This window comes from Leptodactylus fuscus, chromosome 1 (genome assembly GCF_031893055.1).
Source record: "Leptodactylus fuscus isolate aLepFus1 chromosome 1, aLepFus1.hap2, whole genome shotgun sequence".
In the NCBI taxonomy this organism is placed as follows: domain Eukaryota; kingdom Metazoa; phylum Chordata; class Amphibia; order Anura; family Leptodactylidae; genus Leptodactylus; species Leptodactylus fuscus.
In genome coordinates, this window is record NC_134265.1 from 96,808,633 (window position 1) to 96,832,398 (window position 23,766).

Below are 23,766 nucleotides of genomic sequence, written 5' to 3' on the forward strand. Positions count from 1 at the left end.
ACATGTATGTGAATCATATATTTAAAAGTTGAAGGCTTTATTTTATATAAACTTCAGATAAAAGATGTAGCTAAAAATCTGCATAGTACCAAACAGTAGGCTTCTTAACTGCACATATTTACCATTAAAAATGAAACTCTACTACCTGAGATATGGAGCCCATAGCAGCTGGGTGTTTGCTAGAGGAGATGAGGGGAGGTGGGTTTGATATGTTATTGAAACGAGGAGCCAGTGAGCGGGAACCATCGTGCAGATTTAATGGCATTGGATGACCTTTGTAAAAGGAAGCACAATTTTCAATTTGCAGAGCTATCAGTCCATTTTACATATATACATTGTTTTGTTGCAATGCACACAGATATGCACTATTTTAGGCACCAATTACAACTCTAGCTTCAAAGCAGAAATTTTAAGTAGTATATACTATCAACATTGTATACGTTTATTAAATAAGCAGCTTGTTGCAGATGAAAGTTTTATAATTTAAATTCTACAAATAGGTCATTCGAATTTTTACACATCATTTATATACCACTGTACACAAATTATTATACAAGAGTCATTTATAAGAAGTGGAGTTGAAAGATTGGCTTAATGACACAATAGTATATAAAACAATAGAGCATGCAGGGGCTATTGTGCTTTGTATAATCTATATAGGAAAAAAAACCCATATATATATATATATATATATATATATATATATATATATATATACATACACACACATACACACACGCAGATATAGATAGATAGAGTCAGTCTCTCTCTCAAATAAATAAATAAATATATATATATATATATATATACACACACACACACACACACACGCAGATATAGATAGATAGAGTCAGTCTCTCTCTCAAATAAATAAATATATATATATATATATATATATATATATATATATATATATATATACACACACACACACACACACACACACACATTCAGGCACTGAATTCCACACACTATGGAAAAGCATTTCTTGGTCTATTCTCTTCAGGACAATGGATTGCTCTACATAGACTTTGGCATGTAGCCTTTTACCTTACTATGCATGTTCAATAGTCCTCATAAAAGCATATATATTTCAGGTTATAAGCTACACGTTTCATCATGGTAACAAAGCAAACATGGCAGATAAAAGGTAGCATCTGCAATAACTCTATAGATTTCTCACCTTGAGGGTTATATGGGGATGTTGTTTCATGTTGCGGAAGGGGTTTTAATACTTCTCTGGTAGGCACTTGATACTGTGCTGTAGGGGGCCATGGTGGAAGGCAAGCCTGTTCCGTGCTTAACCTCTGACCTTCAATCTGTAACGTCATATATGCAGCCTTGTCTAAAAACAAAACGCAATATATTTAGACTGTGTTTCCAAGTGTAACATGTAACTTATCGGTAGTAGGCTCCTCTGCAAACCAGGACTGCATGCAACTATTTGCTTAGTGCACATACTTTTTACGACGTTTTAGACTAGACCATTTACTGTAAAATGCTTTTTTGAAGATTTTATTTTTAATTTTTCACATAAGTAGTTTTTCCTCAGGACAAAGACTCAATAGAAACAAAAAGTGGACACCGAGCACACTCATAGTGTAGACAATCTTATAAGTTACCGTGGAAAAATACCCACAACAGTTAAAAACTAAAAGACCTGAGGGGCCTCTCACCTGGTGTGACTGTGATCCCGTTCACAGTCTCATTAAGAGTTTGATGACTAGGTGGAGGGAGCAGCACGTCACATGGACACCGGTAGGAATAAGTGTAGGAGAAGCATAAAGAAACCAAAGGACCGCGCTCACAGGTCGATGTAATTTATTAAAAAGGTAAAGTGCACAACACAGACTCACCGTGTTTCGGGCTAATATGCCCTTTATCAAGTGCATAGATGTAGTCTCTTGTACGTCACGCATAACCACGCCCCTCAAAAGACTCAATTGAGGCTGACACCTTTGCTCCGTAACGATCACTTCTAAGGCACACAATTATTACACTTATTTGTGAAAGGTGCTTCTCCATTCCATTCCTGCACTCTCCATAGAAATCAATGAGCCATCTACAGACCTAGAGTTCCCATGGTCCATAGAAGGAACATCTCTGAATGCTGGTAATAGTATCTCAGGGAATAGGATCATAGCCATACTCATGACAGAAAACAGACTAAGAAAACAGATAATATTTTAATTTTGTATCTGACTTTAGCTAAAAAAGAAAGAAGTCTAAAGGCACGTATTCCCCTTTAGAGATTGTCTCAGGCTGCAAAACAAATTTTAATCTTCCCATTTCTTAAACAGTCATTTTACTGTTAGCTCAACTTGTGCATGACTGGTATTATATAGCAAGAAGTATAAGACGTTACTCATGATCACATTAGTAGCAATAATGACATTTTCCTCTTTATAATTCTGGATCTTGTAATACAATACCCAACCTTACATTATGAGATTTTATAATACTTCTATTACCATTTCTGATATTCATGACATTGCTTATATATACAGATGTGGCAGAGTTTATTACAGGGGGAACACCCAAGTGTTCTGCCTGTGCCATCAGGTAATTTGAATTACTAGCTGGTCCCTGGATGTATTTGCATTGCACAGCCCGGCCAGCATTTCCTATGACCTGGTTCCTCCATTTCCTCTGCTGTTACTTCCAATGAGAAAATCATTGGTTGTACATTGGAGTAATAATATACCAGAGTAGTAGTCACAGTTCTGCTAAGAACTGGCCATTTGAATTTAGTGCAAAAGCACTTGCAAATGTTGCAATGCAGATGGCCGCTATTCATTCCAAAATTGAAAGGACAGAATCATAACAGGCACACAACGTTGCTGGTTTTTTTTTTTTTTTTTTTTTTTTAATAATTATAAACACTGCCGCACTAATGTTATCACTGTTCTGTAACATCACTGTCACAGTACAGGGTTAAATTATAGCGGCGCCACCGCAGCTAATAGTGGATGTGGCCCTGCCTTGATATAGTGTATTAGTCCTACACTGTGCTGCTAATTATGATTTTTTTTCATTGTAGTCAGTAGTGGATACACAGAGAAGAGGCAGGCACTACCTAGCAATTCATTTGAACTGATGGGCAGCTTCTGCCAAGAATTCAGGTGTATTGCTGGCATGAGATATCACAAGAGACTTGACTTTAAACACTGCTTGATCTGCATTAGATTGTACAACTGTGAGAACCACTAAGGGTATGCTCCAAGAATTTGCCACCAATTTTGTGGCAGATTCTGTTTCAAAATTGGGACCGAACCCTGCCCTGCAGAACCCGTTCACTTAAGTGAAAGCCAAGGTGGAAAGCCAAAGAAGCAGAAATGGAAGAGGAATATGAAGCAGAAATTTATCTCAAATTCCCCTTCCATGTGAACATACCCCAACACAATGCTTACATTAATTTAAACTTTGCATTGCATTGCACTTTGCATTAATGTGACTGCTTGCTGTAATAACTACCACCAAGATAGACAAAACCAGAATTATCTGGATTACATGAGATTATCAAGACAGCAAACTGAATGAATTTCACCACCAAGCATTAGTGATTTTGTTGCTCCTATAAATATATCCACTAGAAATATTTAATTCATACATAGCTAAGAATAACCAACCATCTTACCTATTTTCCTGTTATTCTTTAAAATGAAGGTTAAAATACACAAGCTGTCAGCATGTTTATCTTAAAGTCCATTCATGAACTGAACCAGCGCCCTCCAGCTTAGCTGCCGAGCTTGATTCCATGAAGATGCCTGGACATAACCTTACACAATATGTCAGGAGGAACGGCTTCTTAATATTTCGTATTTCTACGGCTCTGGGGCAAACGCCAAGACAAGTGCAAGACTGGTCTAATATGGAGAACAGAACGTTCAGTTTCTCGCTCTCTGAATGGAAGAGCTGAAGCACGGGCACATGACAAATCTATTCTCTTCCAGATCCTCAGAGCTGTTCCTGCTGATTGCTGTAAATATTTAAGTGGTGAAAATGTGCGAGGAGGAAATGTAGAGTAATAAGTGGAATTTGGCCTTGTTTTAATGCACTTGGCTGGCAGTATAACTCTACAATTATTACCCCTATAATCACACCTCCTGGAGTGCACCTGAGCACACTAGACCAGCAAACAGCTTAGCACAAAAGTACAATGCTGAAGCTAACGCAATTGTTAAGATTTCAATACCACCTAAACCGTGCCACCTACAGTAATAGTATATCTGTTATGTGTCTGGTTTACACAAAAATCAGACAACTAATGGAATTAACTCCTAGTGTGCCATGTTTCATGCCCAATGGTCTACGTGTGCAAGAAAGTATAAGAAAAGTACCAAGAAATGTGTTCACTTGTGTGGAATATCGATGGAGTAAAGTACTGAAATGGCTGTGGAGTGCATAATGTGAAATTTGTTGATTACTCTTTGGATGAGCGCTGAACATCTATCAGGGATCACAGTGGTCATATTAGTAAATTATTCATTACGAAGGTTAATAGCATTAGGATTTGATTAATTCTTTTAACTGTGTTAGTAGTATGTCAAAGCAGATGTTGTGTACATGAGAGATCATGGGAGGTGCAGCTAGATGTGAAGCCAATTGGTCATGTGAATACAGATTATATTCATGGCCTGCCAGGCAATGGAGATTCCAATGGGAATAGTTAAGTTGGTCATACACTTTGCTAAATCTATACATTTCAGCAGAAAATTAATGTGCAATACCATGAATTACATACCTTCTTTATCTGCAGGTTTGCCTTTCGGACTACTGATTGTCTGTGGCTCTTTCTCAGATGTCAAATGAGGAGGAGGAGGATGCTTAGTCGGTGCTTGTCCATCCAGGGCCGACTCATGAACCTTGGTGATCTGCTCTTGATAAAGAGCTAAAGCATGATGAGGTTTCATCGGAACAGTTTGAGCTGACTCAGAAATTCCTTCTGAGATCTGAAAAATGAAGAAAACGATCAACTTCATCTTATCATACACTTGCAAGTAGCATAAGAAGCAGTCTGGCTAGAGTGGACTCAATGCACAACAGGAATCATTGGGCTACTGACTAGCAAGTGTAGTCATGAGGGCTGGAAGAATATAATGCATGTGCACAGGTTGCAAAAACCACAAAGGGCATTCAGTTTACTCACTTTGGACTAAGGAAAATGTTTGTTCTCGTACCATGTTAGCCAGTGGGTAGGAAATATAAAAAAAAAACAAAAAAAAAACTTGATAGTCTTCAGTAGCAGATACCTTTTTAATGGCTAACTATTATTAGTTAGCCATTAAAAAGATATCAAGTTTTTTGGGTTTTTTTATATCACTTTGGACTACTAATAACCATGTGATATACCATTGTATTTTCCCATACTATATTTTACCTCTTAGCTTTTTCCAGTTATTGTGAGCAGTTGTAAACAGCAAAGAACAGAAAAAGTCTGGCACTGGAGAGGCTATACTATACAAAACAAGGCTTTGTTCACACAGGAACCAGAGGTGCTCTTTTGCCTTGGATGCCTCTCCAAAGTCTCAGACACAATGGGGCTAGTCATAGTGAGACTGGTGCTGCAGGTTCTGCAACTAAATCCACTGATTCCACAGAAGAATCCAGAGGAAGATTGAGCAGGATACTTTATTATTCAGACAATAGGAGGCAGATTCCAGATGGAAATTAGAGCAAAATTTGAGGATCAAATTCAGCTGCAAACTGCACTGTGTGAATAGCCCTTAAAACCACCTCATCAATTATGACATATGCATTAAACAACAGCTTCGTGCCCCAATAGTCACATTGAAATTACAAAAATCCTCCCGAAATTGTCACTTTTTTGTTGAAGATTTTAAATTTATGGCTGAAATAAATACTAACACACAACTCGATGCCTTGTGTGCATTTTAACCCTTTAGCGATCTAACATTTTAGCCTTAAACCAGTAACATGTTATCTGCATTCCAGTATTCATAACTTTATGGAGCAGTCTTCCAATGGCTCTGTACACCAAGTAGTAGGAACATCGGGTGTCCAGCCCTCAATGATCCAACATTGGTCATCTATACTAACGATAGGTCACCAAAACCTGATATGAACAACCCCTTAAAGTTCCAGACTCAATCCCTGCATCCCACATAAATAGCTAAAAAAACAACAACCCAGAGTCACCATTTCATTGGTTATCTCTGCTTAATATACGTTTTTTTGGGAAATTTCAGGTTATTTGAATGTTTGCTGAAAACGACATGTTTTCTAAATAGTCAGAAGCCACGTAACAAGAACTTCCTCTAAATCATATTGCCGATGTTCCAGAAAGTGATTACCCGAAATTTCTGTAAATAAGGTGGTTAAAATATAATAAATAGGAGACAACAGAGATGCAAAAAACACTAACATCAATACATTTAGCAGTCACCAGGCAGTGAATGGAAGAGACAGGTTGCTTGATTGTTTTGTACAAGTGAACACCACAAATGATGGCTAGAATCTGACGGGCAGAACGTCTCTTGCACGAGAGACCTTGTTGTGCATCTAGTTACATAAACTGACAGCACTGACATGCAAATCAATACACGCAGCCAAACACAGGAGAGACAGACACGAGAACTTCAAGCAAGACTAGTCACATTCATAGACAGTAAAGAATGGTTACTTCTAAAGCGCTTCTAAGATACAAAAAATAGGATAGATACATTGAGTCTGCAGTTTAAAAGGGGTTGTCCAGTTAATTTTTATGTATGACCTGTCCTGAGGTTTTAAGAGATTATTGGAGGCCGGGATCCCTGTTGATCAGCTGTTTAACCCCTTAAGGACCAGGCCATTTTTTGGTTTCGCATTTTCGTTTTTCCCTCCTCACATTTCAAGAGCCATAACTTTTTCAGTTCACAGAGTCACATGATAGCTTATTGTTTGCGGGACAAATTGTACTTTGTAATGGCACCATTCAATATGCTGTGCAATGTACTGGGAAGCTGGAAAAAAATTCAGAATGAGGCGCAATTGGAGAAAAAATGCATTTGCGCCATTTTCTTATGGGTTTAATTTTTACAGCATTCACTGTTTGGTACAAATGACATGTTACCTGTGTTCTACGTGTCAGTACAAACGCGGTGATACCAAATTTATATAGTATTTGAAATTTTTTGATACTTTTAAAAAAATGATAAACTTTGCAAAATAGAAAAAAAAATTTGTGTCATCATGTTCTAACACCTGTAACTTTTTCAGATTTCCATGTATGGAGCTGGTTGTGGTGTCTTTTTATGCGGGACAAGATGACGTTTCTATTGATACCATTTGGGGAAAGATCCGATGGTTTGATCACTTTTTATTCAATTTTTTATAGGAGGCAAAGTGTTGAAAAAAACGCTTTTTGGCTGTTTTTATTTTTTTTGCCGCTACGCCGTTCGCAGTACGGGATAAATGTTTTAATATTCTAATAGTTCAGGCATTTTGGAGCGCAGGGATACCTAATATGTTTATGTTTAATGTTCTTTAATTACTTTTATAGCTGATCTAGGGAAAGGGGGGTGATTTGAACTTTTATATTTTTTTTATTTTTTTAATACTTTTAAAAACTTTTTTTTTTTCTTCTGTTACATTTATGATCAGACCCCTTAGGTACCTTGAAACCTAGGGAGTCTGATCGCTCATACTATTCACTGCAATACTACAGTATTGCAGTGAATAGGAAAATCGCAGCACTTCTATTAGACGATGCCTCTGGCATCGTCTAATAGATCTAGTGCAGAGACAAGCCTGGAAGCCTTCAATAGGCTTCCGGCTGTCATAGCAACCGATCACCGCCCTCTTGTGACGTTCAGGAGGGCGGCGATCGGCAAAACATGGCGGCGCCCATGCCGCCGGCGCCGTTTACACACTGCGGTCACGTTTGACCGCAGTGTGTAAAGGGTTAACAGCAGCGATCGGCTCGGGCACCGACCGCTGCTGTTAGTGGCAGGTCCTGGCTGTATGATACAGCCGGCATCTGCCGTGTATGGAGCGAGCTCAGCGTGTGAGCTCGCTCCATACATCCCCATGCGACCCATGACGTACAGTTACGTCAAGGGTCGCTAAGGGGTTAAAAAGGCTACAACGCACATGAGCATTCCATGACCGCGTCACTCTTTATATCGCACACCATCGATTTCATAGCACCCATACAATGTAATTACAGTATCATCATATAGAAGTGATTAGCATGAGGCTCTAATTACAATGCACAGAGATCGTGAACAGTTTGATTCACACGCCATCTGTTTAATGCAGCTGATCAACGGCGATGCCGCTTGTCAAACCCCCACTGATCTCTTATTAATTTATACAGAGGGCTGGTCATCACTAAAAAATGAACTCGACAACCCCTTTAAGCTCCCTATTCACAGCATGGTACTGAATCACCTCAGCTCATCTTTGACCACTTTTATCTTGCTGTGACAAAGTGTGCTGTGCTTTTTTAAGCATTTTTTTTTTTAAACAAGCAAACCAATATGGTATTAGAAGGTCATGTGGTCAAACACCGCATCTGATCATCACTTATGACGACAACAAGCTACTGTAGTATATACGGTACATAAAATGGGTACTTTCGGCAGTGGAAAACAAACTACATAGCACATCAAGTCGAGATGAAACGGAAAGCATCAAAAGTAGCATTGCAGCACTGTAGCACCAGTTAAAGGGATTCTGTCAACAGGGTGAAGCATATCAAACTAGCAACACAGATAGGACAGACTCATCTGAATGTAATGGTCTTTTTCCCCTTGAAAATTTGTTCCTCTATTGCCAAGATATACATTTATTTTGCAATATGTACATGAACAACCTGAAGCCTTTAGAGCAGCTCCTTAGCGCCAAATTGCCCCAATACATCCAGTTTGGTCAGATTACAGAACTACTACAGCTGCAGTTGCTTTAACCCTGGTTATTCAAGGGAAAGCTCATGTGCAGATGCTGTTCACAAAAAAACTTGCCTCTAAAAATTTCATATTGTACTAGTGCTTTTCCACAGCACAGCAGTTGCACATCATCCCACAGCACATTACAGAGATACATAACAAAGTTATGTTGTTTATGTCACTTTGTAGATTTGGAGAAAAACAGCTTTGAAGTTCTATGCAAAGGAGGCTTTTGGTGCACCGGGAGCAGGGCTTAGCCCTGTGGCATCTTTAATGGGTTATGTTCCCCTGCACAAGGTAGCGGAGGCAGGAGATGGGAGTGGTCTTAGCATCAAGAGCAGTTCTCAAAGAAGATTAACAGTGTCTCATTTACATAATACAAAGTTGGTTATTCCAAATCTACAAAAGTGACGTTGACAACAAATGTATGTTGTATATCACTCTAATGTGCTCTGTGACAAGGTTGTAGCAAGAGCATGTGCTTGGGAGAGATGATAGACTCTCCTTAAATGGCATGTTCTGCTATAAAATAGATCTTGTAGACCTCTCTCTGTCGAGTCTCCAGGTATCCATTCTACTCCCTTAGGTCCATCCACAATGTTAGGGTTAAAAGTGATTTTCCTGCAGTTACTTACAATAGGAGGAATGGCAGCTGCTCTTTGTTTCAGTTGCTTTAGGTCCATTGGTTTTTGAGGCGAGGAATTAACTCGCATGTCGCAGCCAGTGTTTAGCAGACTAGGTCGGGGAGACATCAGCCTGTACACAGAAAACACAAGTCAGTCCTGTTACACACACGGTCAGATGCTTAGTTTTTATTTCCTCATTTAAAGATATTGAATCAAGGAACTTTGTGAGAAGTTTTCAAGGATGGATCAATTTAAGAGATGGAAAAACAGTAAAAACTAGACCAAAACGATGCATGTAGCACAAGACATTCGTAATACCCTTCACACCACATCATAGATGATATGGATTTAAACTTAATGAATTTCCCCCAACATGATTGTGTATTTGTAAATATTTAATTGGAGAAAACCAAACAGAGAAGAAAAAAAAAATGCAGGACCGCCTATCTGTTGTTTTAGTCCTTTGACGGACCAGAACAACAGATCAGCAGTAATTTTACATTCTGTTCTTTCCTAGTACAAGATTAATAGAGGTAACTCAAAGTAAAATAAACAGAATAATGTCAGATTATACGCATACTACATGCAAGGCAATTGTTTGCCCACGCTTTGTGAACCTTCCCTTCTGCACAAGAACTCAGCCAATGTATACTTGTACATGAAAAATGCCTGGCTGGGTGGAGGGTTCTCTTTTACCAATAAAACAAAGCAACTGCTCATCTTTGTGCAGTTAGTTGTACTTGTCTTTCGATTGAAGAAAAGAATAAAATACACACACACAAAAAAAAAAAACACGCAAAAACAAAAAACTACAAGCCTCCAAGAACACAAATAAAAAACAAAGAACAACAAAACTTCTTTTGATCCATTTGCAACCACGAAAAACACAAAAATTATTGGTTTTAAGTTTTTTTGATTCAGCCACAAAAACCTGATTCCCTGCCTGACAGGAACTGTGGTGTGAAAAGCAACCTGAGCGGCAATATGGTAAATATATAGCTGTTCAATTTACTACATAAAAGTGGTGCAGAAACAGCTAAATTTCCCCCTTTACAACATTTTTCTGGAACACTCATTAGTAAGGCTATTGAAGAATACTTTGGTCAACATTACCCAGCATAAACTGCACAAAAAAAAACAAAAAGAGGAAATATAGGAAATAAAAAGAGGATATATCATATATACATGTGAGGAGATCACATTGGTAATTTCTGTAACTACTGACAGGCTCTATAAAGCACTTAAATGGGTATTTCTTATCTTGGGTATTTATGGCATATTCACAGGATATCCCATAAATACTCCATAGATGGAAATATTAGAAATGGGAGCCCCATCTATCACAAGAATGGGTGTGCACTGGCAGACTCAGCTATCTGTGGAACTCCTGTACAAGTGAATGGAGAGAGCTGCATTTGCACATCCAGCTTTCTGAAATGTGGTTAGTGGCCACCATTCAAGACATAGGCGAGAACCACAACCATCAGTTATTTATTGTATATCCAGTGGATATGCCATAAATAACCAAGATGGGAATACACCTTTAAACCCTTCAGGCACTACTTAGTATGTTGGGATTTTTCATAATAAAAATCTAAGAAACAGTCCATTAAAGTTAACACTAGTGAAAAGAAAGGTTTTTGACAGCACTATTTTACACACAAGAGCAAACCATTCCCAGTTCGTAAAGACAAGCCAATTCCCCATGACATTGTAAAAACGATAGCCACGAATGGGTTATGGACTTAGTCAATTGTAAGTAGTTATATTAGGCGACATATGCCCATTATGTTCTGGCTTTATACAGGATGAAAAAAAAACAAATTAAAAAAGGCATCGCTAAAAATATCTACTCTATTTTCTAAGGCATTTAATTTATTATTTTAGATTTTAGAGTATTTTGAATATAGTTATTTGCAATCTACTCTTTTGTATCTGTTATATTAGCATGAAGTAAGGAACAGGACAATATTACTGTAGGGTCAGACTACACAGGGTTTGTTTATAGTCAGTTATCATAGAGACCAAGGTCTCTATAGGATCTGGACCCCAAAATTAACATAGATAATTAAGACAAAGTCACATAATCCTCTGTACTATAGACCAACTGACTGTGCCCCATGTGGCATAAAGGCAGCGGGAAAAAAAATGCAGAGTTTTACAGTCCCTGCAAAGTGGGTGGAACGCTACCAAATCCTACCCACGCATTGGAAAATAAATGTAGTGGGCATGCTCCAATTTTGTAAAACCGTTGTGGTTTTGGAAATCTCAGCAAGCCTCTGTGGACTCTTTGTGAAAAAGCAGCAGGAAAAACCGTGATGCGTTGCCGCCACAGTTTTTCTCGCAGCCCTTGTTTTTTTGCAGCCGCTATGTTGGGCCTTAGCCTAAAGCCATTTTCTTCTGCTCATAAAAACTTGGTATAATAGAAAGCAGCAACTGAGTGCTTCAAATATTCATGTCCTTTTTACATTACATGTCAAAATACTACAGCTCTCTGACTGATGTCCCATAGGAAAGTCCAAGTAAACAATACTGCTCAAGATAGCAATGGAAATGAATGGCAACAAAACCAGAAAGCGCTACTTGCTCTCCGGCAAGAGAGAAAAGCCTACGATAAGAAGTCAAAGCAGGCAAGGCCAGAACGTTGTGTAGGGCTTACAACGTGACCTCTCGGTGAGCCAACTCTTCTTTATCCTTCGCTTAGTGTATTTGAAGATCTTTTCCTGTAAGCAATCAGCATGCACTTAATACTCTACAAATATAGATCCTTTCAAGCAAAGGTGGACTGTGCAAAACATCAGACAATGGTCATTACTAGGATGATGTATTTCCAAAAGATACTTAACTGAAGAGCTCTTCTAGAGGAAGTGACCTCACTACGGGGACAGAGACATTGCAGGCAAAAAGCAATTTTCTTGAGGTCAGATAATTGGGTTTCATTGGAAAAAAGGTACTGGTACAATTAGCTCTAAGAATCTGAGCAGATACAGCCGCAAACATTATCCTACTCCCACACACAAGGCTTATACTATAGCTATATAGTAATGCCACTGTTCGCACTGCTCAAGGTCTCCTCAGTTTTCAGTAGGGCATTGTATGCATAGCAAAAATCTGGGGTGACTTCTCTGGGAAAATCCTTGGACAACTTTTGATTTTCGGATAGCATTTGTGCAGTTAATACATTTTGTAATGTACTTTACTGACAAATTGTTGCTGCTTTTACCCTTTCACTTGCTTCTCTATTGAGAGCTGTAGCCTACTTCCCATTGAGTACAGAGTACAGGGCTGTGTGAAGTGAAGAGAAAATGAGGGTGGGGAGGGGTCACTCCAAATGCCTATATCTCAGGCATTATAAAACCGCTTTAGGTGTCATATGAAAGAAGAGATTTTCCTCAGGATACCATTGTACCTGTACGATTTCTAGAGATTTCTCTGGTTGAAAACAGTTAGGATCGTGATAGGTATATCTGCGGCTGCAATCCAAATGATATTTCTGGAAATCCAAGAGGTAGAATGGCTCTTAGTGTGGTATGAATATAGGCTAATGGAGAATTACCAATACTTGGATCATTACTTGTCTGAATAAACATATCTACACATTTCCAGCCTCCTCATACCTGTTCTTGTCAGTGGAATCCTGCTCTTCAGCCTCGTCTGCACTGCAGGTGGCGCTAGAGTCACTGTCTGCATTTGTCTTCCCTCCATGTTTGCTATGCTTCTTTTCCACTTTCTGTGGCACTTCTAAAGTCTCTTTTGGTGGCTCATCAATCTTTTCTGCAGCATTTTCTTTACACTCCTCTGCTTCTTCCTGCTTTATTTCACTTCGGTTTGGCTCCTCGCATGATCTTCTTTCATCTTCCTCTTCCTTTTTGACTGTACTAGTTTCTGGATCGTCTTTGGGTTCCTCCACATTACTAGTCCTTTCTGTAATTTCCTGAGATTGCTGCACAGTGGAGCTACCAGGATCAGCTGGCACCTCACTATTGGTTTCCACAACAGCGGATCCTGCCGGCTTGGCTTCATTGTCTTTGCTCTCTTTGGCTTCCTGTCTTGGCGATGGCACACTCTCTGTATCTGAACTGTTATTAACTGCAGCTGAAGGAACAAAATACAACCATCATAAAGGTGCCGAGAACACAGCAATAACCAAACATATATCTACATAAGTGGACTGGAACATGGTATACCTGGCATCAGAAACAGTTCTGATGCATCTACACGTCAAGTCTATGCACATGTACATGAAGTGTAATGTAGACAAATGACAGGTTATCCACTTGTCAGGTGCGGCTTTCATAGTGTTTCGCCGCCCGAGGCGGACGACAGAAAGCGGCCCCCCTCCCGGGAGGAGGGGGCAGGGTGGAGCGAAGGGGGCGTGGCAGAGCGGTGTTAGCAGGCAGATAGCAGGCAGGGAGAGGACCTGCTCTCTGCCTGAGTGTGAGGGGAGGCCGCTGGAGCAGCGCTGCTCCAGTGGCCTCCCCAATCCACCGCTCGGTAACGGTGATGCTAAGCCAGTCCAGGACAGCTTGTCCTGGACTGGCTTAGGTAATCAAAAATGCCGCCCTCCCCGGGGCCCTGACATAGCGCCGCCTGAAGCGGTCGCTTCAGGTCGCCTCATGGGAGGTGCGGCACTGCTTGTAACCACCGTAGCAGATCACTAGCTGCAACAGGAACGTCAACTGATGCAGCATTGACTCTTTAACACCTTTATGTGTTGATACACCTTGTCATCACTGGAGCCCGGATAACAGAGACCAGTGGCAGGCTATGGATAGGTTGCCAAGGTAGCAGCAGGGAACATACTCTGAAGCATTACAATAGGATCTTTTGGCTTTCACCCAGGTCCCCCCATAGTTCAAGATTTTTTTAATTTTAACATCTCTACTGCTACTGGTCCGTAACAAATTAGGCCATATTCACAACTGTGCACAGGTCTCTGAACAAGAGATAGTCAGACCGCTAAAACATTGACTATAGACTATAATTTTATACTGAAATTGACAAAAACAAAAAAAAGTTTTCTGTGCTGGACTTTTCGCTCCACTGATATTTGGTTGTCGCAGATGTGAATCTAGCCCAAGTCTGGTGCAGATATGAGCATAGACTTAAAATGACATGCGATCTATAGTAAGGTTAAGAAAAAGTCTGTATGAAGGTAAACTTGTATTTGGCATGCAAGACAAGACCACTACATGACTGGATACAAATATAATAGAGATGAGCGAGTACTGTTCGGATCAGCTGAGCCGAACAGCACACTCGCATAGAAATGAATGGACGTAGCCGGCACGCGGGGGGTTAAGCGGCCGGCCGCCGTCAAAGCGGAAGTACCAGGTGCTTCCATTCATTTCTATGGAGCGTGCTGTTTGGATCGGCTGATCCGAACAGTACTCGCTCATCTCTAAAATATAAGTCTGTAAAAATGTTTAATCCACACAACTAATGTCTGAAGAAAAGTAAGCAAAATACACTTACTGTCTCCTTCTTCTGCCATTTCTTCCTCATTACCACTAATTCCTGATGCCTCCATCTCTTCATCCTCCACAGCTGGAGTGTACTGGACCTCTTCTTCCAGCTGCGCTTTTTTCTTTTTGCGCCGGTTGTTGCGCTCCTTCTCCTAGAACAAATAAATTACTTAAAATCAAGTCCGTCACAATCCTGTATAGCCTTTTATTCCAGCCATAAGTCTACAATATGACTCAACATTAAAAATGCAACTAGTGATCAAAAATGCCCAAACCTCAACTCAAGACCAGTCAACTCGCAGGGTGATCATTGAGGCAAAGGTCACTAACAGATTGGAGAGATTACATATGGCTGGGAAAAATTGCTACATGCATTAGTGGTGAGATAGGTTAGTCTTAAACGCACCTAATGAATACTACCGGAGATTTATCAGTGCTTGTCTTGGTAACACCAAAGGACGATACGCCTCATTTATGACTGATGCCTTCCCATAAATGAGGCTTCCCTTCTACAGACTGGAAACAAAAAAATCTGGCAGGGCCGATGGCTCCACCCCCTGCAAATCCTCACCATGTCCCCTTTCCAGGAAAGAAGCAAGGGCAGATTTGCACAAGAAATTACTACTTTTATACCAGAAACCAGCATCACTTGGGGGGGGGATGTTGGGGGTTATTTATCATCAGCACTATTTTAGGTTAGTTTTATTATGATCTACATGCACTCTCTCGGTAAATGCTGTGCACGTGTTTGTTATTTGAGGTGTGCCTTTTTGGCTATGTACACATTATGTTTTTGGACATGACTGCCTTCTTACGCTGCCCAGGTACTGCAGTTCATTTGTTCCTTTTTAAAAAGGTGCAAGTTATAAATTTGACGAGAAAAATGAAACTCCACAGGCCATGCCCAATCAACAAACAGAAGTGGTGAGGGCGGATAACAAATGGAAAAAAAAGGCACAACAACATAAATAAAGTGCAGCATAACAACAAATGAAAAAGCAGGAGCTATGTAAGCCAAAAAAAAAAAAGTGGTGGGGGGGATGTAGGTTGATAAATCTGCTCTATTGGCTTTGTGGCTTTAATATACCTGATTTGGGGGGATGGGAATCGAGCAGTTTCACTCAGAAGAACTTTTTGGGGGGCAGAAACCCAGGAAATCCCATTACAGTAGGTAACTGCTTTAGAGGCTGACTGGGTTTCCGTTTTTCGGACCCCCCACGAGCATAAAAAAGAAACCAGAGTGCAAGATTGAACATAGAGTAACCTTGCAGCGCTAGAGTCCTGTTTGATTCCGACCAAGGACAACATCTGTATGGAGTTTGTATGTTCTCCTAGAGTTTATGTGGGTTTCTTCTGGATGCTGTGGTTTTCTCCCACACTCCAGAGACATAATGATAGAGAATTTAGATTGTGATGCCTATATGGGAAAGCAGCTGAAGATGTGTATAAAGCGCTGTTTGACATAACAAACCTTTTTTTCCCCCACTGGCACTGGCTGCTGCTGGGCAGTCAACGTATCTCCATATACAGTACACGATGTACCGTAGGTTACCTAACAGTTTGTTTCTCCAATTCCACAGCCTTGTAAGCAGTTACCAACTCGACTCTAGCTTAAAATTAAAAATTCTTTTTTTTAGTTATAAAATGGATATTGTATAAGTAATAAATTGTATAGCTTGTTACATATTTGTTATCTTACACTAGGTTCACACTAGTCTGACTCTCAGTATGAGACTCCGTTCCCCATTCTGCTTAAAAAAGGCAGATAGAAAAGTCCTGCCTTTTCAGCAGATCCAATAGCGGTTGACTGCTTTAAGCGGATAGGTTTTCCGGTTTTTCAGAACCCGAACAATGGAAACCCAAATGCAAGTGTTAACCTAGCAAAATGAATTCAATCTAACTTTTTAATGAATTAGAGGATGTTTCCTGCTTCTGACTGTCTGTGGGTGATTGTAAAAGAGTCAGAGCAGGGCTGACCTACAATAGAGAATTTGGAATTGGTGGTTTGGCCTACCACTGTCACAACCCTGTTAGCTTAGTAGGCATAAAGTCTGCAGCAGTACTACTCCCTTTATCCCATGACACAACTTCCTGCCATGTCTGGTGTTACCACAGGGTTTGCAGGGGAAGTAAACTCAAAGTCTCTGTCTGTCTGGCAGAGGAGATACCTCTAGGGAAGCAATAACCCAAAAATAACGTGGGCAATATACACTCACCGGCCACTTTATTAGGTACACCTGTCCAACTGCTCGTTAACACTTAATTTCTAATCAGCCAATCACATGGCGGCAACTCAGTGCATTTAGGCATGTAGACATGGTCAAGACAATCTCCTGCAGTTCAAACCGAGCATCAGTATGGGGAAGAAAGGTGATTTGAATGCCTTTGAACGTGGCATGGTTGTTGGTGCCAGAAGGGCTGGTCTGAGTATTTCAGAAACTGCTGATCTACTGGGATTTTCACGCACAACCATCTCTAGGGTTTACAGAGAATGGTCCGAAAAAGAAAAAACATCCAGTGAGCGGCAGTTCTGTGGGCGGAAATGCGTTGTTGATGCCAGAGGTCAGAGGAGAATGGCCAGACTGGTTTGAGCTGATAGAAAGGCAACAGTGACTCAAATAGCCACCCGTTACAACCAAAGTAGCCAGAAGAGCATCTCTGAACGCACAGTATGTCGAACTTTGAGGCAGATGGGCTACAGCAGCAGAAGACCACACCGGGTGCCACTCCTTTCAGCTAAGAACAGGAAACTGAGGCTACAATTTGCACAAGCTCATCGAAATTGGACAATTGAAGATTGGAAAAACGTTGCCTGGTCTGATGAGTCTCGATTTCTGCTGCGACATTCGGATGGCAGGGTCAGAATTTGGCGTCAACAACATGAAAGCATGGATCCATCCTGCCTTGTATCAACGGTTCAGGCTGGTGGTGGTGGTGTCATGGTGTGGGGAATATTTTCTTGGCACTCTTTGGGCCCCTTGGTACCAATTGAGCATCGTTGCAACGCCAAAGCCTACCTGAGTATTGTTGCTGACCATGTCCATCCCTTTATGACCACAATGTACCCAACATCTGATGGCTACTTTCAGGAGGATAATGCGCCATGTCATAAAGCTGGAATCATCTCAGACTGGTTTCTTGAACATGACAATGAGTTCACTGTACTCCAATGGCCTCCACAGTCACCAGATCTCAATCCAATAGAGCATCTTTGGGATGTGGTGGAACGGGAGATTCGCATCATGGATGTGCAGCCGACAAATCTGCGGCAACTGTGTGATGCCATCATGTCAATATGGACCAAAATCTCTGAGGAATGCTTCCAGCACCTTGTTGAATCTATGCCACGAAGAATTGAGGCAGTTCTGAAGGCAAAAGGGGGTCCAACCCGTTACTAGCATGGTGTACCTAATAAAGTGGCCGGTGAGTGTAAGTCTAGCTTTATTCTGGTGGATTTCACAATTCCATTCAAAGGGAATCAAGTCTAGGTTTACACACAGCACTTATTTGTTGAAGTATTGCACGTTTTTGTTATTGCTGTAATGAGAAGCACGTGTTAGGGCGGGTTCACACCTGCGCCCGGTCTCCGCTTTCCTGGGTTTCCATCTACTGTCCAGTTTCTTGGGCAGAAGACGGAAACCCACAGTCAGTGTCCGCCTGTGAGCATCTTCTGGTCTCTGCGGCAAAACAGTTTTTTTTAATTAACCGGACAAAAAGTCCTGCATATCTGACTGTGTCCAGTTAAAAAAAAATAGTTTCGCCATGGAGAGGCAGAAGACGCTCACGGGCGGACACTTTGTAAACCCAATCAAGTGAATGGGTTTGAAAACTGACTGCCGGTTTCCGTCTCCTGTCCAGTTTCTTGGGCAGAAGACGGAAACCTGCAAAGCGGAGACCGGGCACAGATGTGAACCTGGCCTTAGTTCTTAGAGTTAATTTACTTGTGTTATGGGTGCTCGATTTGATATAGGCAAGCTCCCATTGCATAGGTGTGATAGGAGGGAAGGTGCATAGTGCTGATTCCAATCACGAATTAGGGGTTGGAACAAGGCTGGAACTTTCAGGATCACCACCAATAGTGCACTTGATTAAGTAAGCCAATATTACCTCCAGAGACAATCTGCATATTAAGGCTAAGTTCACATCTGCACAAGGGTCTCAATTGTTCAGTTCCTCCAGGGAACCTGAACGATGGTGAACCAGACTGCTAAAACTGCAGTTTATCTATGGACACCCATGGTCCTTGTAGACTACAATGGGGTCCGCCAATTCTATACTGAAACAAACAGAAAAATCCTCTGTGCAGGAATGCTTTCTGCTGATTTCTGAGGCGCAGATCTGAACTTAGCCTTAAATGTACTATTCACTACTAAAACTAAAAACTGCATGCAGTTCTTCAGCAGATAAGCGCCGTGTAAACCCAGCCTAAAAATGTCATCCAAAATGACCTGTCTGCAAACATACTTTTATGCAGAAAAAAACGCATGTGACCAAAATGCACCAAGCACATGCTAAGTATAAAAACCACTTTTTTTAGGCTATTTTTTTCACTTTTAAAAAAAATCATAAACAAAACAAAAACATTTTATAAAAAAAAAAAAAAAAGCCACTAAGTTCAAATGCTAATGCACTTTTCAAAAATGTTTTTCAGCGAAAAAAGCAAAGTGTGTACACAGCCTAACCTGTGCTACTTGGTACCGCAATTAAAAATTGCTTGCACTTTAAAAACAGCCATGCAAAGCTGGATTTACAAGGTGCCCTTTTGTTGAGGAACTGCATAGAGCCATATTCAAGTAATAGAAACAGAGCAGCAGCCCCAACCCCAGCATTGCCGTGGTCCCAGGGAAGTGCTGCACATGTTCCCTGTCCACTAGAAGCTTGTGTCAATCCGGGTGTTAGACCCCAAAAACCATACATGTATGATCTATCCCTGTGGATAGGTCATCAGCATGAAAAGTCATTTTGGGGGCTGGAAAACTCCTTAACCCCTTAAGGACACAGCCCAAAAGTATGTTAACCACTTCCGGACCGCCCATAGACTATATACGTCCAGGAAGTGGTTGCCTAGTTCTGCCAGGACGTACCTGTACGTCCACCAGAATACAGCAGCTGCACGGAGACCGTGTAGCTGCTTTCACTAGGAGCCGGCTGTAACTTCAGCCGGAGCTCCTAGAGAGATAGCAGGGAAGATTTATTACCTCCCCTGCTATCTAGATCGCTGTGTATACAGCACTCAATGAGCGCTGTATACACAGCTATGGACGAAGCCATAAATCAGCTGCCCTCTGACCCGGCAGACACGTGATCCGTGGGGCTCAGTGTCCTGCCAGAGCTGCTGGGTCCTACAGGACTCAGATCAGCTCTGTATACCATGTAGCAGTGTGCAAGAGGTTGGATTTCTCCTGTATCTGAGATTAAATGTACCAGCCCCAGTTATAGGAGAAATCAGCCTCCAGTACAAAAAAAAAAGTGATCAGATGTCCCCAAAGGTCTCTTATGACTTTATGGGGACACAATCTGGAAAAAAAATAAAATAAAAATATAATAAAGTTTTTTAAAAAATGTAAATAAAATAAAAAATAAATAAATAATATGCTAATAAAACGCCGTTATTAAAGGTTATAGCCCCACCCCCGACGACACCATACAAAATAAAAATTACCGTAACGGAGAGGAAAAACTATTTTATAAAGTTTTTCAGTGACACTTTGTGTTATTAAATTTAAAAAAAAAATAAATTGAAAACCAGACACAATTTCCCTCCTATTTTGTTTATATTTTCCCAGATATAAAAAAAATTAAAACACATTCGAAAATAAAGATAACATAAAAATAAAGCCCTATGTGTCCCCGAAAAAAGACGCAAAAATTAGTTGACTGAGACATACGGGAAAAATGTTACAGACCTCAAAACCGCACATACAAAATAAACCTAAAATGTGTCTGGTCCTGGACAACAAATTGGCCCGGTACTGAAGTGGTTAAGGCCTATTTTTTCAAAATTGACATGTGTCACTTTAAATGGCAATAACTTTGAGACGCTTTAACTTACACAAGTGATTTTGAGATTGTTTTCTCGTAACACATTATACTTCATGTTAGTGGTAAACACTAATCAATATTTTTGTATTTACTTATTAAAAAAATAGGAAATTTGATGGAAATTTGGAAAAAATTGCAATTTTCAAAATGTGAAATTCTCTGCTTTTCAGGCAGATAGTTATACCACCCAAATACACGAATAAATATTATCTCCCATATCTCTGCTTTATCGGCATCATCTTTTGATTGTATTTTAATTTATTTTGGACGTTACAACGCTTACAAGTGTAACAGCGATTTTCCAGATTTACAAGAAATGTAACTATGTTTGTTTTTTTGTTTATTTCACACACTTTTTTTTTTTTTTTAAACTTTTTTACATTTTTTTTTTATTTGTGCTGCAAGCACACTAGAACCGGGGATCAGAGAGGATCGCTGGTTCTATACTAACTACAGACTGCAATACACGTGTATTGCAGTCTATAGAGGAAGCTAGCTATGCAGATGCATAGACTAGCTTCCTCTCGGCCTGGCATCCAAGGGGTTAACCCTCCCCCCATCGGAGCTCGCTCCGATGGGGGGAGGGATTAAGGAGCAGGGTGTAGCTGTAAATTACAGCTAACACAGACTCCTTATGCAGCCGGCAGCATGCTTTATAGCCGGCCAAACCCCTAGGGTGCCATGATCACTATGGATCATGGCACCTTAAGGGTTAAACAGTGGGGGTCGGTGCAATCACCGTCCCTACTGCTACAGGGGAAGCCTGGCTGTCAGATACAGCCGGCCTCCCATGGAGATCGCACGGGCTCTGCTTCTGAGCCCGTGCAATCTCCATCACGTACATGCACGTGGGAATGCGGGAACTAACCACATTCCCTGACGTACAGGTACGTGATTTAGCGTTAAGGGGTTAAAGGGATCCTATCTTTCAAACACATTTTTTTCTGAGTAACACATCGCAATAGCCTTAAGAAAGGCTATTCTTCTCCTACCTTTCGTTGTCTACTCTGCGCCGCCACCCTGTTTTTGTCGGTATGCAAATGAGTTCTCTTGCAGCACTGGGGGCGGGCCCCAGCACTCAAACAGCACTGGGGGCATCCCCAATGCTGCAAGAGAACTCTCCAGCGCCGCCTCCACCTTCGTCAGTAACGTCCTCTTCAGTGTCTTCACTAGTCTTCTTCCGACGCAGGTTTCAGACTTCTAGGCCACGGGCAGAGCAGACCGCGCTTGCCCACAGGCCACAAGAAAATGGCCACTTACAAAGTTCATTGCTGACGAAGATGGAGCCAGTTCTGGAGAGAGTTCTCTTGCAGCATTGGGGACGCCAAGAGAACTCATTTGCATGCCGACAAAAACTGGGATTCCTACGGAACGGCAGCACAGAGAAGACAACGAAAGGTAGGAGAAGAATAGCCTTTCTTAGGGCTACTCCGACATGTTACTCAGAAAAAAATGTGTTTGAAAGATAAGATCTCTTTAAGACCCCACATTGCACTGCTTTTTTTTTTTTTTTTTTTTTTTTGAGCCAAAGTGAGGAGTAGATTTAACAGAAGTGAAATGTCTAAATACTTTGTTTACATTTCCTATTCCTTTTCAAGTTACTCCTGACTTGGGCAAAAATACGCAGCAAAATCTGCCACAAAAAAACCCATGCATTTCTGCAGTGCCTTTAAAGGGGTATTCCCATAACTCTTGTTCACCAACCTGCAGGCTGTCTGCTCTCTTCACTTCCTGGTTTTCTCGGCACATTGGTGGTCGGGGTTTCACTTGCTCTGCTATCTGCTATGTTTGCAGTCAGTAGTGAGGGATTGGTTGTAAATGCATTACCACAGTATGAAGCTGATGTAGCAGAGCTGGATTTGAGTCAGTTTATAATACATACAGAGGTACCGGACTCCCAATCTCAGCCCTTATCAGCCAAATTCAATTAAACCGACTGATAAGAGCTCAGAAATCCTGGAGCTCTCACCTCCCCTATCTGAGGAGCTCCGTTGGTTGTCTGTGGCAGAGACATACACAGCTCAGAGCTGCTGCCGAGCACTCAGCCCCTCCCTCCCCAACTAAGAGCAGGCAGCTATGTCACTGAGGGACTGAGCAGATAAGCCTGTGGTCCAAAGCCCATGGTCATTTAAACGCATGTAAACAATGAAGTGAATAAATTAAGATAGCGGCCAAACAAAGCAGTTTTGATAAAGCAATGTGTTTAGAAAAAGTCTTAAATCCACATAAACTAGCAGTATAGATAGGATCCTTGCTATGGGACAACCCCTTTAAGCCTTAGCCTTAATAGCAGTATTACCTAAAACATATGACTATACATGTCACCTGTATGAGGAGAACCAGTAAACCAAAGGCTTTCAATTTAATTTGGTTTCATATACTAAACTGGTATGTGCAAACGCTTTGGAAGCTGTGCCAAAATTTGGTCAGACACTAAGCAAACTAATAAATGGTGTACACATAGACTAGACAGTCTAAAAGTATGCCAGATTTTCAAACATCATTAAATACGATGGGAAATCTGGTGATGTCTAAGGCTGTCTAGTTTGCATTGTCTAAACATTAGGAATTTTTAGTTTACCTGCCCCAGTACGCTGAGCAGCAGTAAAGCAAAGGTTTTCAATGTAACGGCCATAACCCTAAAGGTGACGTGCAGAATAACATGTGATAGGTGTGAATAAGGAGATTGTGCTTTTTAAATGCAATTGATCCTGTGTGCCAAAATCCAGAGCAGGTGCAAACCTT

At 40.9% G+C, this 23,766-nt stretch overlaps 1 protein-coding gene across 20 annotated transcripts in view; it reads right to left on the reverse strand.

Annotated features, from left to right (window-relative positions):
* NCOR2 (nuclear receptor corepressor 2) overlaps window positions 1-23,766 on the reverse strand; it is a 291,797-nt gene that overhangs the window by 43,995 nt on the left and 224,036 nt on the right. For 19 of the 20 annotated variants that reach the window (XM_075274561.1, XM_075274570.1, XM_075274586.1 and 16 more), the window contains 6 exons: window positions 14,990-15,131; window positions 13,132-13,609; window positions 9,524-9,644; window positions 4,745-4,952; window positions 1,184-1,345; window positions 146-273 (listed from right to left, as the gene is read on the reverse strand). In XM_075274561.1, the coding sequence (XP_075130662.1) occupies window positions 146-273; window positions 1,184-1,345; window positions 4,745-4,952; window positions 9,524-9,644; window positions 13,132-13,609; window positions 14,990-15,131 (1,239 nt within the window). The remainder of the gene's footprint in view (window positions 1-145; window positions 274-1,183; window positions 1,346-4,744; window positions 4,953-9,523; window positions 9,645-13,131; window positions 13,610-14,989; window positions 15,132-23,766) is intronic. The other variant, XM_075274577.1, reaches the window with a different exon arrangement.